General features: G+C 38.8%; 1 protein-coding gene across 1 annotated transcript in view; it reads right to left on the reverse strand.

Moving 5' to 3' along the window:
• The window catches only part of LOC124775687 (Down syndrome cell adhesion molecule-like protein Dscam2), a 194,666-nt gene that overhangs the window by 156,903 nt on the left and 25,311 nt on the right, over positions 1–12,452 (reverse strand). Inside the window, exons 7-8 of the mRNA XM_047250516.1 lie at positions 10,631–10,786; positions 1,645–1,784 (exon numbers count right to left, since the gene is read on the reverse strand). Coding sequence (XP_047106472.1) covers positions 1,645–1,784; positions 10,631–10,786 — 296 coding nt within the window. The remainder of the gene's footprint in view (positions 1–1,644; positions 1,785–10,630; positions 10,787–12,452) is intronic.

A 12,452-nucleotide genomic window follows, 5' to 3' on the forward strand; every position in this document is an offset into this window, starting at 1 on the left:
TGGATGTTCTGGTTAGACAGAATAAGTTATTCAGTTTATGATAAGCCTGCTCACATGGGTTTAAAATTACAGTCTTCAAGGGTCCTTCAACTGTCATAAAACGTGAATGCACTTAGGATACTTGCACATTTGGCACACACAATTTTTTACTCTGAGCTCACCCATCTAAAAGCACTCTTCAAGGAAAATTCATACTCCAGCTAGCAGATCAACAGGGCATTATAAGGTAAAAGAAGAAGAAGAAGAAGAAGAAGAAGAAGAAAAACCAGGAATCAGGTAAGGAGGATTGAACACCAACAAAATTCAGAGCTTATCTTCATTTTGTTGGAAATGTCTCATTCAAAATAGGCAGTATGCTCTGGAAATTCCAAGTTTAAGTGGTTGGAGCAATCAACACAATTATGCAGATATCCCTTAAAGTCATGTCCCTTGATGTGGCACAGAAGTATACCTCCACCAAAACCAGTTCACATGGCTAAAAACAGCAGCAGATTTAATGACTGCTGTGGCCCACCTTGGTCTCACTTGTCTCAGCTCACTGATTCTCTCTGCTGTACTTATGTACAACAACTTTGCAATATTTGCCTGTTTTCTGGACACTGATTTGGACTTTGTTATTCCTGCCCATCAACATTTGTCTTGCACATGGGCATGTCTATATTCCTAATGTAAATTGGACTCAGTTCTCTATACAATGGCATGTAATACCTATCGTGAGTGCACTGAAAGAACAGTTTGTATAGAGTGCTCCTCAGTCTGACAAAGTCACAGTGTTCTCCAGCACTAATACTGAATTATTCAGTAACCCTCCAGAGTTATCCACACCTAGGGCCAGGACAGTGGTTGTCAATTGGGTAGCACATAGATACCATTATTTCCACAATTTCCTCTCAGCAAAGATGACAGCATACACAGAGTGTCATGGCAGGTCACACCCCATTAGGACATCTGATATTTGAAGTTTGAGCATCAAGGGCACTGCCTGCTGGCAGTATGGCTGGTACCACATTTACAATCATGTCACAAAACGCATACAGCACACAAATATTTTGTGTGATGTGGACAGCCACAATCAGTATTCAATTGCTCACCCATTAATATCTGGCAGGTGCCCAGAAAATAATGTTATGTGTTGTAGAAAATGATGACTGCCTACACTCCTGAATCATCATCATGCTTATAAAGGTTGCCTGTAATTTATCCAAGTAATTATATGACTCATTATTGCTATTTTTGGAGCAGAAACACCCACAATTCTCACGCCAAATTATCAGCGAGGTTAACTAGGCAATAACATTTAAATCTACACTAACACAGCAGTGGGTGCATATCTCATGTATGCCAATGATGTTCATTTTTTTCTCTACACAAGGATTACAATGTTAATGTTCATGGAACATGGATGATGTTCTGGAGATCAGCAGGTTTAGATGTGATTGCCTCATTAATAGCATTCACAATCTGCCTTGAGAATGATTTGTGAGTTTGGGTGGGTGAGGGGAGAGGTGGCGGTGGATTCTGAAATACAAATTTTATATGATGTGATCAGATGGCTTCATCACTACCAGGAGCTTTGTAAATGACAATTTCTATTTTCAAATGCATTTTTACATACAACAATAAAAACCTGTCAGAATAACTAACCAAGCTAGCACCATCCAGGGACTGTATGTAGACTTTATAGTTGATAATGACACCATTAGGAAATCTGGGTGGCCGCCAAGAGATGAGGAGAGTTCTGGAGTCCATCACCAGTGCTTTTATATCATCTGGGGCACCAGGCACTGAAACAGAGCAAAAGGAAACTTTGAGCTTTAAAGTAGCAAGTTTAAAAATTGTACAAACAAAGGCAGGTAGAGAGTGATGAATAATGAACTCAGAGCACTTTTGTGGATTAATTACTGACACCTATACAAACAAGTATTTCATTTTTTCTCATTGTTCAAACAGTCACACTGATATGACAAATTTTAAATATTCATTGTATATTGCTCCACATCATTCAGCTGAAGTTCTGTATTTTACTCAGAACCGTGTGACAGAGACAGTAACACATGTTATATGTGCAGCCAATTACAGAAGTACAAAAAATTATTTTTCACAGTAAATGAAGTGTATGACTATCTGCCTGCATTTTTTAAATTTCTGATTAACTAATATAGTGTAACTAGACAGATAAAAAAACTACTCACTAAGCAGCAGCAGGAGAACACATACATAAAAGAAGGGTATACTTATGCAAGCTTTTGGAGTCAGTGGGCCGGCCGAAGTGGCCGTGCAGTTAAAGGCGCTGCAGTCTGGAACCGCAAGACCGCTACGGTCGCAGGTTCGAATCCTGCCTCGGGCATGGATGTTTGTGCTGTCCTTAGGTTAGTTAGGTTTAACTAGTTCTAAGTTCTAGGGGACTAATGACCTCAGCAGTTGAGTCCCATAGTGCTCAGAGCCATTTGAACCATTTGGAGTCAGTGGCTCCTTCTTCTGGCAGAAGGGTTGATGGGAAAGGAAGAGGGTTGAAAGAAAAGGACTGGAGAGGTTTATGAAATGGGGTAGATTTCAGAAGAGTCACCCAGAACCAAAACCAATATTTTCATTGGTTGACTCATACAAAATATGATTTAAAAATAATATGAAGAATATATTGTTAAGTATTTGTGCTGTGCAAACACTTCATAACACGATTCTGTACAGTCTATACCATGTACAAGTGTTACTGCTTATTTCTCTAACAGCAATATTCTTTTTATGTGGACATCAGCTGCACAGCCCCACAATTCAATACTGTAGTTGCGAAAAGGGTAAATTGTTCCAAAGTAAGCTATGTTTAATCTTTGGCTAAGAACTATCTTTGAGAGCTGGCTAAGGAGATATAAGCCACTACTAACTTCTCCATGTACAAAGTAATGTGGTTTTTCCTCCACAGATTTTCATCTATGTACACACCCAGAAATTTATAGCTGCCAGTTTCTATTGCTGAGACATTACATACATTATTTACAATGGTATAGTGAGAGCTGCCTCTTTTAAAAGACAATTACTGAGATTGGCAACAGTCATCTCAGGGCCCTAATTTTTTAAAGTATTTTGTTAATGACAAATTGACTCTTAGCTTGTGTCTCCTCTTCTTTGCCTGATGTTTGCTTGATAATTTTTCTTACATTTCATCAGCATGAATGGCTGGCATTGTCAAAGCTTCACACTCCACTGCTGGTGGTGGGCTGATGTCAGACTTGTGGCCACAGATTATATGTGTCTGGCATTATCATTACCACTGTGGTTCTCTCCTTACTACCTGCAAAGATCAGTCTCTATAGCACAGGAATCCAGAACACATGAGGCTTTCTTCTTTCTTGTTGAAGCTGTTGGCATGTTTGTGTATTTCTGCAGCTGCCCTGAAGAGGCAGGTGTGATGCTCTTATCTACAGCAAGAACTTCCATGTCAGCAAATTTCACTATGTGGTTAGTCTCAAACAGTGTATGCTCCACCATGGCTGATTTCTCCACCTTCTCCAACATGCAATGCCACTTATGTTGGGTGATCATGGTACTGATTGACTGTCCAGTCATTCCAACAGACACTTTTCCACAGTTACAGTGTGTTCCCGACACTGCAAATGGATCCCTTATCTCCTTTGGTGATACGAGACATTTCTTGATTTTCTTCACTGGTTTATAAATAGTCTTTACACTGTGACTGGACAGTATATGGCTGATTTGGTCCAATGGTCTGGGAGTGTATGACAGAAAGGCTGTACCTGACATTTCTATTTTGATGTGTCACTCGCCAAGTGTTCAGTTCTGTGGCACTTCTTATGTAAGTGATGGAGTACCCATAACTCCTCAGAATACTTTTCAGGTATTGCATTTCACATATGATATGCTGCAGCTCACATATTCACCTTTCTCATGTTATGAGCATATTAATCATGTCTCTTTTCTGGCTTGGGTGGTGATTTGTTGTCTGTGCAGGTATTGGTCGATGTAGGTTGGTTTACTATGCAACCTGTGTTTCAAGATTTCACCATCCCTCATGATCATCACACCTACAAAGGATAACTGTTGGTGATTGTCAACCTCCATGGTAAATTTTATGTCAGCATGGAGACTGTTAAAGTGTCTTAGGAAGTCACTGAGCTGTTCCTCACCATGGCTTCACACAACAAAGGAATTGTTGATGTATCTGTACCACAGATACAAGGTGCCAGGTCCAGTGTCTGTGGTTCAAAATGTTCCATGAAGAAGCTGATCACTACTGGACTAAGTAGATTGCTCATGGTGATACCTTCCAGCTGTTTGTACAATTTGCCATTACACATGGAATAGCTTATGGTGAGACATGCCTGAAATAGCTTGTTGGTGATGTCTTGTGGGGGAAATGGAACTGATACACTCCAGAGAATCACTGAATAGTACTTTGGTTAACAAAGAAACAACATCAAAGGTGACTACAATGTCATTTGGTCCAAGTTTTAGTTTCTTCAGCTTCTTAATGAAATACCCTGTGTCAGTCTTTCCCATGTGTGGTTGGAATAGAGAGGTGAAGTGTTACACAAGTTTATATGGGAGTGAGCCATGAGCACTCTTAATGGAACATTATTCCAGACAAAATGGTAGGGTTTCTGTGTTTCATGGGTTCCTCTGTATGTCCGTCAAGAGAAAAGATGTCTTCATTAACTGATTCACATTCTGTGTGATCCGCTGGACCAGATCTGTGCTTAGTTTTTGATACATTGTCAGATCTAGTAGATCTGTGTCTTCTGCTCATAGTCTTCAGTCTTGATTATGGTGGCTGCAATTCCCTTACTGGCAGGCAGTAGAATATACTCTTGTCAGTATTAAGACTCTTGACAGCTTGTAATTTTTCTTTCTTTAGGTTTGCAAGTTGGGGGTTTTGCTTGATGCGGTATCCTGATAGTTTCAGTACATATTTCCTCAGCCCTTTCACATGAGGTTCTGAATGGCCACTTTACTATTAACAGTGATATCCTCCATAGGTATAGTTCTCAGGATGATAGTGAAATTTCCTCATTTTGAAGGACAGACTGTTCCTCTTTGGTCAGTTGTCATTCACTGAGGTTAACCACTGTGCCTGATTTGTCAGGAACTGCCTTGTCACTCTGCTTCCTGCATCTTACATACTTTTTCTTCTACCATTCACTGCAACTGTTTAGTTCATTCTGCATGCTCCTCTGAGTGATGCTGTCAATTTAGTCCCAGCTGTCTCGATGCATGTTGCTAGTTAGTTGGTAGAAAATGTCCAAAGCTTCCTCATCTGTTCTCACCAGGTATCTCCATGTTGCATAAATTAGCTTGTGAAGAAAAGCTCAGTCTATTCTGTAGTAGATACAATGTGCTTGGATGGTTGTGATGGTGCTTACATTTCAAGAACTTTGGTGTTGCTCCTTCATCCTGCTACCATGAGAGAAAGGCAAGAGAGAACATAAATCAAGCTTTCTTCTTTAGTTGTTGGTCCAGGCATCAGTACAATCTGCAGATATCCTTCTCTTAGAGGCATAGTAAAAACTTGTTACAGCTTTTGTGACCTCTTGTTGATCAATTGCCTATTGGCTTCAGTGTCAGGTTCTTTGGCTAATGTTTGATAATTTTTCTGACATTTGGTCACCTCAACTGGCTGGAATTGTCAAAGCTTCACCCTACGTTGCTGGTGAAGGACTTGAGTTTAGCTCGCAGCTGCAGATTATATGTACCTGGCACGCCAACATCCAAGGGCTTTTCCATGGGAATTACCACTGTGATTCTCACCTTGCTGCCTGCAAAGGTCATTCACTGCAGAACAGGAAACCAGAATACATTTACCTTGAGGCTTTCTTCTTTCTTGATGAAGCTATTGTGATGTTTGTGTGTTTTTATAACCTTCCTGAACAAGTGGGTGTGATAGCTCTTCTCTATAATAAGAACTTCCGTGTCAGTGAATTTCAAAATGTGGCTTGTCTCACACAATGCATGCTCCACCATGACCAATTTCTCCACCTGCTCAACCTGCAATGTCACTTATGTTAGGTGATCCTGGAACTGACAGATTGCCCAGTTATTATAACACAGACTTTTGCCCATGTACATGATATACAATAAATTCCTGACATTGCAAGTTGTTCCATTTTCTACTTTTCCAATCTCAGACACTCTTTGATTTTCTTTGCTGATTTATAAATAATCTATATGCTGTGCTTGTATGATATTCAGCTGAGTCTATTCATCAGTCTGGGAATGTGTGGCAGAAAGACTGTACTAACACTTCTTTTTCAGATGTGTCACTTGCTAAGTGTTTAATTCTGTGACACTTCTCATGTAAGTTGTGAAATACCCATTACTCATCAAATTGGTCATGGCGAGACTTGCACAAAAGAGCTTGGTGATGTTGTGTGGGCAAATGGAACTGATATACTCCAGAGAATCACTGAGTGAAGCAGTGCAGTGGTTGAGTTCATTCTGCATGCTCCTGTGGGTGATGCTGTCAGTCTTGTTCCAACTGTTTCAATCTATGCTGCTGCTTAGATGATAGCAATTGTCCAATGAACAGCTGAAAGGCATCATCATGGGTAGTCCACTAAGTCCAGGGGTGACCGAGTTCTACAAGGAATATTTCAAAGCACAGACACTGGACTTGGCACCATGTAAACATAAAGCATGGTACAGATACCGTATTTACTCGAATCTAAGCCGCACTCGAATCTAAGTCGCACCTGAAAACTGAGACTCGAAATCAAGGAAAAAAAAAATTTCCCAAATCTAAGCTGCATCTGAAATCTGAGACTTGAAATTCAAGGGGAGAGAAAAGTTTTACGCCGCACCTACAAATCGAAACATAGTTGGTCCATTGTAATATGAGACACAATTTAGGTTGAATGAATGACAATACAGCTACAGTAATTTAGTTCGAGTAGTAAGCTTAGCAATTAAGCTTTACCAAGTAGCCATTGATATGCGTCAGGCACTCCGTCCGTATTTATACAGGTACCCTTCCTTTTTCACGTGCTTCGTCTGGTTTGAATTGATTGCTTATTTTTCTTTGATCTGATAAGTGTTGTTCTCTTTGTTATAGGTGTTTACGTCACTCTAAGCTGAATATGCATTACTGTACTGTGTCATGCACTCTTTGTCACATTCTGATAATGAGTGTTTATGGCCTGTCGCCGCTCGCGGCATGGCTTGCTTTTGTGCACGCTACTGCCGCTTACAATTAAAAAAAAAAAGAGAGAGAGAGAGAGAGGAATTGTCTCATTAGCAAAACAATGGCAAGAGACTGCTATTTGTTGTTATTAACAATGATAAACAAGAACCAAATAATAGACTGCGTATGACAGAAGATGTTCTGAACGAGAGTTTAGCGAAAATTTTCTCTGTTTGAAAATCTTTGCAGACGCCTCTTTAGTACATAACATTCTGCAAAGAAATTAGAGTCACCTTAGATTTAATAATCTAGTCAATTGCCGTGCTTCGTTTCTGTCTGTATCACTATTAGGCATAAGAATAATACGAATATAAACATGAGATGATATGTATATTCTTCCGCGTTTGCTGCTGTCTCACTTTAGTTTCGTAGTTTATTAGGCAGACAGGATTTAAATGAGATAGCAGCAAACACAAAACAATACATGGCAAAAAGTTTATATTTGTATTATTCTTATGGTGAAGAGAGTACTGCATGTGATTCACAATTCATAAAAGTTCCTATTAGCAACTATCCCTTCTCACAGGTAGAAAAAGTTCAGAACGTAGAGTTGGCCGTATTGACAAACATCCCAAACAGTCTTGCCAGTCGGATTTTCATAGTACATTGAAATGCTGCTACATTGGAAGTTGAACAATACGGAATTTGTATTTACTTTGTTGGATAATGTATGAAAATGCACTGTTCGAAACTCTGGGCGGAGAAAAATTCTCGTCTTCCACCATTTTTGTTTTTAATTTATTTACTGATGCAGAGGTTTTGGCATCAGTATTTATCTTTGTGCCTGCAATGCATGCCTGTGAAGTGCTACATATATTTGACGGCAGAAGTTAGTTGTAGCAGCACCTACCAACATTTTTCAGAACTTCCGCTTACTTTGCACTCGATTCTAAGCCGCAGGCAGTTTTTTGGATTACAAAAACTGGAAAAAAAGTGCAGCTTAGATTCAAGTAAATACGGTATGTCAACAATAACTTAGTTGTTTATAGCCATGGTAAGAGATCTTGCAGTGACTTCTTAAGACACCTGAACAACATCCAAGGCAACATAAACGTTACCGTGGAGGTAGAAAAGGATCAGCAGCTACCCTTTCTGGGTGTGCTGATCATGAAGAATGGTGGATACCTGGAACACAGTATCAAAAACAAACACATATGGAACAATATCTGCACAAATTATCAAATCACCACCCAAGACAGACGAGAGGCTTGATTAATACGCTCATGCCAGGAGCAGGACAAATATGTGAGCTGCTGCACTTCTGAAACAAGATGCAACACCTGGAAAGTGTTCTATGGAGCAATGGGTGTTTCACCATTTACATAATAAATGTCATAGAATCAAACACTTGGCAAAGTAACACATCAGAAAAAGAAATGTCGGGTTCAGCCTTTCTGCTATAAACTCCCAGAGTGATGGACAGAAATGGCTGTGTACTGTGCAAACACAGCATAAAGACTATTCATAAACAGACAAGGAAGACCAAAGAGTGTCTCAGATTGGCAAATGAGAAATGGGACCCATTTGCAATATTGGGAATATACAGTATACCATGCACATGTGGGAAAGCTGGAATGACTGGACAATCAGTCAACACCATGATCACCTAACACAAGTGGCATTGCTGGTTGGGGCAGGTGGAGAATCAGCTTTGGTGGAGCATGTGGTGTGTGTCCTTACTGTAGAGAAGAACTACACCTGCTTGTTCAGGGAAGCCATAGAAATACACAAACATGATAATAGCTTCAACATGAAAGAAGAAAGCCTCATTGTGAATGGATCCTGGATTCCCATACCGTAGTAAATGTGGAAAAGCCCTTGGACATTGGTGCACCATGTACATACAACCAGTGGTTGCAAGCTCGACTCCTGTCCATTGCCAGCAATGGAGGGTGAAGCTCTGAAAATGCCAGCAACTAGTGCTGATGAAACATCAGAAAAATTATCAAACAAACTTCTGTCAAAAAACCTGAGACAGAAGCCAACAGGCAGTTTGTCAACAACTGGCAGTGAAAGTCTGAACAATTATGTAGTTTGTTAATTCTGTGGCCCTACTAATAGTGAAAGATTCTAGTTCCTTATATTCTTTCTCATAGAATAAATTTGGGATGTCATCTGCTTAGCTTATAATATGGGAGTTAACAGGTTGTGCAGTGCTGTTAATATACATGAGAAAGAGATCAAGGATTGAGCCCTGAGATATATCTTGTGCAGAAATCATCTTGCATACTTGATGTTTAATGAGATACATGGAACAGACAAGATACTCACAAAAACCAAATGTTGTTTTCTGGAAAGTCAAGTATTATTTTGATGTGATAAATATAATGGAACTTGAAGTCTGCTGACAGATTAAAACTGCATGTCTGATTGGGATTCAGACATGGAAGATGCCTCCTAGGAGAAATTTTCTTACTGACTGAGCCATCTAGTCATGACTCACAACCTGCCTTCATAGCTTGACTTCTGCCTGTGGCTCTCTCTTGTTTTCAAAACTTAATTGCCTGCAGGAGGCAGGGTTACAGATTTCTGTTCTGATCTGTCACACAATTTTAACCCACCCAGGGGTTTCAAAACAATTAACACTTCACTACAGAGTGAAAGACTCATACTAGATTTACTAAAATTCTCTTTAATTTTCTGAATTTTCTACATCAATAGCTTTCTTTTATGGTTTCCAGGAAGGCTGGCTGGTGTTTTATTTTGGAATTCCATTTTTTTTTGCACTTGCTTAGCCACATACATAACACTACAGCATCTGTTGCTAATAAAACATGTAACAAAGTTATGACCAAGCCTACATTTGATTACACTGTACTCCCAGTTTTCACAAATTTTAGTACCTTCATTATTTTCCAACTATTCAAGTATAATGAAAATAAATAACAAGAAAAGCAAGTCATAAAGTATAATGATATCTGTTACAAAACAGGAAATTCACAATGTGAAAAATACTCTTTGAGTATATCTACACATCTTTTATCTGCATGTGATTGTCTTCATTGGTACCATTCTGGAATTTCCAGTGTCATAATATGTTCTTTTTATATTAACTTGTCAATATTTTAAACTGGCAAGCAAGTGTGTGTGGTAAAAACCAAGGGATTCAAAGAAAAATAAATGCATTCAGATTTAGAGGTATATACCAAAAAGTTTCTATTAAGTTAACACATACACCCATGCCCTCCCACACACCCTCACCTCAAAAGAAGAGTATGATTTTTGTGTGTGTGTGTGTGTGTGTGTGTATGTGTGTGTGTGTGTGTGTGTGTGTAAACAGTTAACAGTAAGTAAAGTAAGTACATAAAGAAACCAAATATGCTTTAAAATTATTCCGTAAATGATCTGTAACACAAAAGAAGCATGGGGCATATAATGGGCATCTGCAAAATTCTTTTTCCATTCAGAAATGAATGTGTATGTGACTAACATGTTGCATACCATCCTCTTGAGTCCTACAGAAGATGGGCTTGCTAGGAACACCATCTCCTTTCCTTGTATAAGCCTTCACCTCAATGCTGTAGTTGCAGTATCGTTGTAAACCAAAAATTTCCAGTTTCTGGACCTGTGTAGTTTGCTCTGATGGAGTTGAAATATCTAAAACACAAGCAATATGTTACATTTCATCAAACAGAATGTGATGTTACTGCATTATGTTTATAACTGTAAGCTATTATAATAACACACATTGCTTATCTTTTTGGGCTGACTAATATAATTTTAATTCTGTGAGTTTGAATGTTAATGGTTGTGAAAACAATATCTGTCAATCTTAATTCCAATGTACAATATTTTGTATTACAATTTATTCTTTCATTCCTTTTCTGAATCAGAAAATAATGAAAACATTTTCATTGTAACTAATTACAGCTTGCATCTAGTTATTCATTATTCATGTTTCATCAACATGCTTCAGTGAAATATGTATAAGTATAACAACAGCAAAAACCGTAAAAATTCCAATACAAAATCACACAAAATTTTTGAATAATATTAACACAGAACATTTCATGAATTCAAAACATATACTTTCTTTTCTTGGTAATCAGCTATAGTTTTAGTAAACCTTTTCTTTAAGACCTTGGGACTAAATTACTGCCCCTCTTCAGAAAGGATGAATCTGAAATATAAAAAATGATAGGCCACTCTCTCTACTTTCATGCTTTGCCCAAATAATTGGAACTACTGTGAAAGATATACTTATGCACTGTTTAAATAAATACAACCTGCTTTCCAATCACCTGTTCAGTTGCCTATCTCACAAAACACGTCCTAGAAGCATTGGATGGGGGGGGGGGGGAGGGGGACTACAGAAAAGGTATATTCCTTTATCAACTAAAGCATTTTACACAGTCCACCATAAAAGACTGTTAAACATGCTGGTAATAAGGGGGTGGTACAAAGGGGTTCCCATCATATCAAGAAAATAGAGTACAGTTGACTGAAATTACACGTGCATCAAGTAGCTCTAAATATATTGAAAAACATACACACACAGTCATACTGTGTGCCTGGGTGAGTCAGTAGCTCTGCATGGCTTGAGTGCATGGTTGCAAACACAGAGCTGCAATGATGTAGCTCACTGCAGGTAGCCCACAGTGCTAGTTTCATTTGGTGAGGCATGCAGATGTTTAATTTTTTAGGTGTAGAATTTGGCGATTTTTATCGTTCTTTGTAGTTAAAAAAATTGTTGCTGAAGGCATGAATATATTTTACTAGACACGGCAGGGATATTTACTGACCATGAGTTGCAATAAGGGTGTAGTCCATTGTCATGCTGGTGATTTTGTAAAACTACAGTGGAATTAAACAAAGTCCTGCTCATGCACTCAGTTGTAGATCATCATACACATACACGCATACCACATGGTAGGGGACTGGGTGTTGTGTGTCCTTCATCTATCATTTTCATCATCATTCACACACAAGTCCCCGATGTGGTGTCTACTAAAAAGACTTGCAATATGGCGGCCGAACCCCGAAGGAGATATCCCGGCCAATAAATGCCATATGATCATTTCATTTCATTTGATTTGTGCTAGGCCCAACATAGTTCCAAATTTACATTAATGATTTCCCACAAAATATCAAGCTTGGGCAAACAACTTTGACTCTAATATACTGATCGGTGCCAAGTCACCAGAAGCACTAAGAGAGAGAGAGCTGAAGAAACACTTAGCAGTGTATGTTAGTGGGCAATAAACAACAAAGTCACAATTACGAATAACATAGAGAAAACAAGCACTATGAATGTCTGCATGAA

This window comes from Schistocerca piceifrons, chromosome 2 (genome assembly GCF_021461385.2).
Source record: "Schistocerca piceifrons isolate TAMUIC-IGC-003096 chromosome 2, iqSchPice1.1, whole genome shotgun sequence".
Classification (NCBI taxonomy): Eukaryota; Metazoa; Arthropoda; class Insecta; order Orthoptera; family Acrididae; genus Schistocerca; species Schistocerca piceifrons.